We start from the raw sequence: 6,834 nt of genomic DNA, 5'->3' as shown, positions 1-6,834 counted from the left end.
CCTCCCCTTGGAAGTATTGATAATATTAAGCTAGCTTTGCTCAGGAGCACAGCATTTGACCGATGGTTGGTTGAATGGAAGAAACATTTATTCCATCAATCGGTTTCCATGTATCTCACTGACATATTCCCTGATGTTATCCCTCAAGTAAGAATTTCTACTTTTATCAATTTCCTTAACTATCTGCTGATATAAAAATTTATCCAATTTATTTCTTTGATTGCAGACCACAGAATCTTCACCTCCTCATTAGTGAAAGTGGTTTGGAGATCAATTATGCTGCAGGCCTTCTTCCTAATGGTGGTGGACTGGCTCCTCCTATCATCGGCTTCCATGCCCCCCAAGACAACAAGTTTGCTTCAAGGACAGATGAGAGAGCCTATCCCAACGGATACCGGAAAGAAGAAAAGAACCAAGCCATCGGCTGTAGATCCATCGGCTACCAAGAAGAACAAAACAAAGAAGCAAAAAACTTTAGCAACCGATGATCTACCAACTGTTGATCCAGATGTCGACAAATTTCTGGATGATGAAGCCATGGAAGAAGACATTGATGCAGCTGCTGCCGAAGTCAGTGACACTAGAGAACAAACACCTCCTGCCGATACCCCAGCTCCACAAAGAATTCCTCCGGCACCACCTCAACTAGCTCGGCATCCCAGGGTAAGTATTCTAATCAAAACTTGATGCTTGCAAGAATTTCATATCCCAATTTCATCATAACACTTGTCTCTGTAGAAGAAGAAATCGGCTGCCAGAAAGAAACCAATACTGCCTCCATCGGTAACTTATATTTTCTCATTTCCTTTTTATTCATATAAGCCGATTCCTAATAACACTTTTCTTTTTAGCCTCCTCATTCTCCAACTCCTGTTCAGCCTGAATCAAGTGAACACACCCCATCGGCTGTAGGAAGTCATCATGTAGAAGAAGCAGCAGCTCCAACTCCTGCTGTCCCTGTAAGTACTCATCTTGATCTTATATCGGCTGTTTAAACATTCGAACACTTTAACCGAATCTGCATTTTTCTTTCTTGCAGGTTTTAGCCGATATGTTCTCTTTTGACATAAGGCAATTCTGGGATGAAGAAGAAGAAGACACCTCAAGCAAAGCCTTAGCTCCTCTAGCCAATGATGTTAAGAGAACTCTTATGGAAATATCAAATCGGCTAGAGAATTCCTTGGATGTCTTGGTAGTCGATTGTGGATCAATCAGGGCCTGGTTCCACGAAATTCAAAATATGATCCCAAAAGACTTAGCCACTACGCTAACTCCAGCTTTTTATCTTGAACAACATCAATTCAAGTTGGAGAAAGCAAGACAAAGGATAGCCAATAGGCGAGAAAGAAAAGATCTAGAGGCAACCATCCAAGTCAATCGGCAATCTGTCAATGAGGAGAAAGCCAACCTAGATCAGCTATCTTTTGGCCCTTGTCGGGACCCCAATTACGATCCCTCTGTGTGTAATGTGCTAGTCCCAGATCAACGCTAGCACACACAGTAACAAAAGATAATATCACAATCACATCACGATTATATTAATAAATAGGAAACAAATATAATTTTTACATTGGTCTTATGACCAGATTTTATAATTTCTTTGCCACGCAGGGTCAAACAGAGATAAACAGAGGAAAAAGAGGCGACAGGCACCAACGACACACCACAGGCAATCGACTGGGGCACACAACCTATTCGACATTCTCAGCAACAGAACTTCTAGAAACAACTGACCTTCTCTGAAATTTGGTGAGACAACAAGGGTGAGCACATAAAGTACTCGCAAGTGTACGGGAATATGCAATATATGATACAAGGCTTCAAAGGACGGTTAGGGTTCATTTGCATAAAGGCATTTGCAAATTTAAATATAATAAATAGATATAAATTTAATTTAAGCAACATTTGCAATCACGACATTTTTAACCAACCAACCAACCCAAAAAGGATACTGTGTCCACACAGGACCAAAAGGTTCTATGTCCACACAGGACAACACATCTATATTCATTAATTCCTGCACACAGCTCTTTCCCAAAATTAAAACTTTCACAAATCTACCCCTCATGTGAAGTCACTGAGCATGTCCATAACCGAGGACGCGGCTATTCGAATAGATTGATACTCTGCAGAGGTTGTACAACTTTACCCACAAGATACAGTTCGGTGCCGCTAAACACCAAAGTGTAACAAAGCGTTTCCCCTACCTCGCCCTAACACCGGCTTCCCCCATGGGCGGTCCTCCCTACACCACACAGGTAAAAGGTCCCATGGTACAAACCAAAAACCTATCATCTAGCCACTTGGGCCGCCGGTGCCAAAGCTAAGCAGTGTACTAAGCTAGGTCCTTCCCATGAAAACATGTGGTTGCACGGTAAGGCTCAGATCAATGGCGCACGAAGTGAAGTCCTTAACTGACCAGGGCGACTTGCTTAAACTAAGGACCTCAAGCACACAACAAAAATGGAGCACACAGCTCTGGAGCACACCGCTCAATCGACCACACAGGTCAATGATAAGCACGCACACAGATGGCTTACCTCCCAGGTTCACACAGATCCACCATCGCCCCGGTCTAAAACATTTTCCACCATTTCATTACTACACACGGTGCAACACATGCCACCAAGAAGATAGCACACAGCCACACAATTTATATAAAAACAGTGATAAGTAGATCATTAGTCAATATTATATTTTGCTTGTAAACTAGTGTGAGTAGGGCTAAGCAAATCTAAGTACCCGAGTCCATACCCATATATGACTCACATGAAAACTAGGGTGACATGGCATGAAAGGTAATCAACAATAATTCAAAGGCATGGAATAATTAACAAGTAGGTTATAACTACCCACACAATAATTTGTGAAACAAATCATGCATATAATTTAAAACAATATAATTTTTCAAGTTAGGATCAACATGTTCAAGGGTACACTTGCCTTTACCCACAGGATCTTCAGACGAAATCTTCACCTGCAGCAGCAACCTCTTCGGCAACGGCGTCTACACGATTGCAAAAAGGAGAAAACAAATAAACAAAAGAAAAAGGCAGAAAAATAACATCAAATGAAGTAACCAAATAAATCAGGAAGTAGAGCTCAATTTCAGAATAACATAGGAGAAAGAATGGGTTGAATCTGAATTTGGACGGAGGAGATAGGACCAACGAAAGATTGAATTTAGAGAACATTTTCATGGAGAAGTAAATGAATGTTTCTGGAAAGTTTATTTGGGATTTCTGGAATAAAGGAATTATTTTTGGTGGACTAACGGGTGTGGCCCATCCATCAGTGGGATGATCAACGGAGAATTTGTTATAGGGAGTAGAGTGGTGGACTGATTACGTAGATGGCCGAGATTTATTTGTCGGGAGGGATGACTTGGATTGATTTGGGTATTAGGAGGTTTGGTCTAACCATGAGGTGTGCAACATGGTGCCGTGGAGCGAGCACATAATAGGCGTGGTGATGATAAAGCACCGGATGGTGGACGGATAGCTAAAGGGGCTTCAGGAGTCGGTTTGGAGTCAGGGACATCGAGGTGGAGCTCATCGGGATGCTCGATGGTCGCTCGTGGTAGGTTGGCGCGGGGGGAGGAAACAACAGATTTTGTCACAGCGGTGCAGCTGCTCACCAACCACGATGGTGACATGGCTGTGCACGAGAAGGAAAGAGAGGTGGCAACAATGGCTCAAACTCCTAGGGACAGTGGCAGCGAAGCGAGGGAGGATAGTGCCTGGGCATCAGCGTCTCAGCATACGTGAATAAAAAGAAAAAGGGCCAGCACTAGTAGGAATAAGAAGAGAGACAAGGCGCGTGGCGGAGGAAGATTATAGAGGCAGTACAGGGAACAAGATAGTAGAAACGGTTGCAACAACGACGGGTAGTCGACGATGTGGTGTTGGCGAGGATGACAGCGGTGGTAACTCCAGTCCTTCGCTTGTTTGGAACAATGATGATGCAGCCAACCGCTTGGTCGGCGTGGGAAGAAACAGAGTTGTGTTCCATATCGATAGTGGTATCGGAAGATAGAAATTTGGTGGAAAAGCTGAACGGATTTTCAAGAACATTTTTCTGAAATATTCGGAATTCCAACGATGTATAATTTTGTGGATTAACAAGTAGGGTCCATGAGTCATTCTCAGAGGGAAGTTATGGTGATGGGCACACTGCAGGCACAGTGACCACGGGCCATCCACTAGTAGTTTGGTGGCGCCGAGAACAAGAGGAGACACCGGGCTCATGGCGGAGGACGGCGATGATGCAGCGTTGTGATGGAACCGCAATGACCATGGAAAAGGGGACAGCAACAACGCTTTGGCAACCGTCCATAAGGAAAAGATAGCAGCAGCGGCATGAGCCCCTAGAAATAGGCGCTGCCAACAGGACAGGGAGGATTTGGCCAAAGTCGACCTCGCGGCAACATGTGTTTTTCCCGACTTTAGGAGGCAGCGAAGCAAGGAAGAGGAGTAGCAGCACAACGGCGTCTTGGCGTTGGTGAAGCAACGGTGTTGCATTATGGAGTGTTCTGACTGACAACGATGGCACAACTACGAGTGGGCGACGGCATGGAAGAAAGCAGCGGCACTGATGTTCGTTCACCCGAGGCGGCATTGGTGGATGTGATGGTATAGCATCACATATAGATGACCAAAAGGCCCGCCCGGCACGGCCCGGCCCATGCACAGCCAGGCACGGCCCACCAGCCATCGGGCTGGCACGGCCTGATCGGCACTTCGTGCCGGGCCGGCCCGAAGGCGCGGATGGTCCATCGTGCTTTTTTTAAATAAGTCTATTTTCCGTCCCTCCTCTTTGGGCTGTGACATATATATAGTGAAAATAAGTCTATTTCCGTCCCTCTTTGGGCTGACATATATATAGCTAAAATAAGTCTATTTGACGTCCCTATTCTTTCGACCGTGGTATATGATATGTCTATTTTTACTCCCTATTGTTTATGTGTCGGGCCTGGACTGCGGCCCATCGTGCCGTGCTAGCCCGGTCGTGCTGGGCCGGCCCAACGTGCCGGTGAAGAGGCCCAGGCACGGCCCGGTGGTTGGGCCGGGCCAGCACGGGCCCAACCCCTGACGGGCCGTGCCGTGCTTGGGCCGGGCCAAAACACCGTGCCGTGGGCCGGGCCGTCGGGCCTCGGGCCTTTTGGCCATCTGTAGCATCACACCAACAAGATGAAGAGTCTCAGTGTGCATGAATAAAATAAAATAAAAATTGGAGGGGCAGCGCTGCTGTATAGGGAAGCCAGAGCAGAGAGCATCTCAGCATGCGCGAGCAAAAGAAAAGGATTGCAGAGGTGTTGGTAAATATGTATAGAGGAGAAAAGGGGAAAAGTACAAGCAGCCATAAGATGGAGAGATGGTGAAAACAGAGCTAACCGATCGACGGTGATAGTGATTTAGTTTTTGATAAATAAAGGAGGAAATGATTATAAAAAGTGGAGGCAGTGCAGGTCCTTACCAACCACGATAGTGGAGACATGGCAGCAACAATAGGTGCTAGACGACGAGGCAGTGGCGTCTTTATGTGCACACGACAGCAACCCGACATGGAAGAACAGAAGAGCAACAGAGTGATGGCCTCTCAACCTGTGCAAACACCGGATGATGAATAGGAAGGAGGAAACGACCAATGGACTTGGATGCGGTGCAAGTGCTTACCATGACAGAGAAGTGGCAGCATGATGCTCGTATGATGACGGCACAAACTCTAGAGATGGTGGTGTGATGGAATGGGAATGACAATGATGAGGTGAAGACGACAGCGCAGAGGAGCATAGCAGCGGCGCATCGGCGGTTGAGGAAGCTCCCGACGAGGTGGTCATGTCCTCGATCATGCTTTCACATGGATAGCACATGGTGTGGCTGTTTGCAAGCGCTACCGTGGCTGAACTCCACCGGGCTGTGATGACAGAGCCTGCAAAATCTCCCAAGGCGATGGCAGTGAAGCGGTTTGGCAGGGCGCTGACCTATCCATGTAAAAGAAATAGAAGAGGGCATGGCACTGGGCAATTATACAGGACACGGGAGGTGGACGGTAAAAAGTGGAGGAGCCATATGTGCTGGAAAAATGGATCTAGCTCATCATGGTGATTCAATTTTTGTCATTGATGGAAAAAAAATGATTTAGGAGAGGAAGGAATTAGTGAGTAGATTGGAAGAAGAAGAAAAGAAACGGCTAATCATCCTCAGTGGTATCTGTGGAGGAGGAAGGTAAACTAGCTGGGAGATGAGAGGTCACCGGAAATTTGGGAAACGGATTCAGATCATCAAGGTAGTTTCATTTTTTGGCATTAAACAGTAAGATTGATGAGGGAGATGATAGATCTGTGATGGGAATTGGAGGATACATTGCTGCTTTCATGGAGAAAAAAACGTCGGATTGAAGACGAAGCAGAAACGGCGTGGCCGTGCGTGGGCAGTGGGGAGTATGGCGGCTTGGGTTGGGCTGGGTTTGGCCTGCTCATCTGATTGGGGTTTTTCTAGGCTCCTGCCCATGCACACCGAGAGGAATTGATTGGATCGACAGAAACAGAACCACAGGAGAAGAAGAAAGGAAGGGAGGAAAAAGGAAAAAGGAAAAGAGAAAATAGAAAGGAAGGAAAAAAAATAAAGATGGGAATTTTCTGGAAAATTCAAACATTGGAGGATTTTGGAATGTTTGGAATTTTTTTTTCTGGATTGGACACTTTGGAAAATTCCAGGAATTGAGCTCCACTTCCAAGACCCAAAGATAACCAAATAACTCCAATTAACAAACGATAAAATAAATGGCGGCGTTATTAATTTATTTAGTCAAATTAAACCCTTTTTCATTTAT

General features: G+C 45.7%; 2 protein-coding genes across 2 annotated transcripts; one reads left to right on the top strand and one right to left on the bottom strand.

Annotated features, from left to right (window-relative positions):
• The first annotated feature begins 333 nt into the window (after positions 1-333).
• On the top strand, positions 334-1,492 carry LOC127754580 (uncharacterized). Its single transcript, XM_052280156.1, has 4 exons — positions 334-663; positions 739-783; positions 852-959; positions 1,040-1,492. Exons 1-4 carry the CDS (start codon positions 334-336, stop codon positions 1,490-1,492), a joined length of 936 nt encoding a protein of 311 aa, XP_052136116.1.
• Positions 1,493-2,911: 1,419 nt separating this feature from the next.
• On the bottom strand, positions 2,912-6,440 carry LOC127755625 (uncharacterized). Its single transcript, XM_052281316.1, has 3 exons — positions 5,676-6,440; positions 5,476-5,603; positions 2,912-3,007 (listed from the first exon to the last, which is right to left on the bottom strand). The coding sequence occupies exons 1-3, from the start codon at positions 5,870-5,872 to the stop codon at positions 2,961-2,963; spliced, it is 372 nt and encodes a 123-aa protein (XP_052137276.1). The 5' UTR covers positions 5,873-6,440; the 3' UTR covers positions 2,912-2,960.
• Between the last annotated feature and the right edge of the window lie 394 nt (positions 6,441-6,834).

The sequence above is a fragment of the Oryza glaberrima genome, chromosome 11 (genome assembly GCF_000147395.1).
Source record: "Oryza glaberrima chromosome 11, OglaRS2, whole genome shotgun sequence".
Taxonomy (NCBI): Eukaryota; Viridiplantae; Streptophyta; class Magnoliopsida; order Poales; family Poaceae; genus Oryza; species Oryza glaberrima.
The sequence above is the reverse complement of the archived record's forward strand: the minus strand, read 5'-3'. Positions and strand labels throughout refer to the sequence as shown.

What these genes read in the sequence shown, in the direction of transcription:
- LOC127754580 (XM_052280156.1), top strand. Translation starts at nt 334, where the DNA reads ATGCCCCCCAAGACAACAAGTTTGCTTCAAGGACAGATGAGAGAGCCT. An exon ending in AACCAATACTGCCTCCATCG is followed by an intron (nt 784 to 851) that starts GTAACTTATATT and finishes TTTTCTTTTTAG; the next exon opens with CCTCCTCATTCTCCAACTCC. An exon ending in CTCCAACTCCTGCTGTCCCT is followed by an intron (nt 960 to 1,039) that starts GTAAGTACTCAT and finishes TCTTTCTTGCAG; the next exon opens with GTTTTAGCCGATATGTTCTC.
- LOC127755625 (XM_052281316.1), bottom strand. Translation starts at nt 5,872, where the DNA reads ATGTGCTATCCATGTGAAAGCATGATCGAGGACATGACCACCTCGTCG. An exon ending in GCTGCCACTTCTCTGTCATG is followed by an intron (nt 5,604 to 5,675) that starts GTAAGCACTTGC and finishes GTGTTTGCACAG; the next exon opens with GTTGAGAGGCCATCACTCTG. An exon ending in TGTCTCCACTATCGTGGTTG is followed by an intron (nt 3,008 to 5,475) that starts GTAAGGACCTGC and finishes GCAATCGTGTAG; the next exon opens with ACGCCGTTGCCGAAGAGGTT.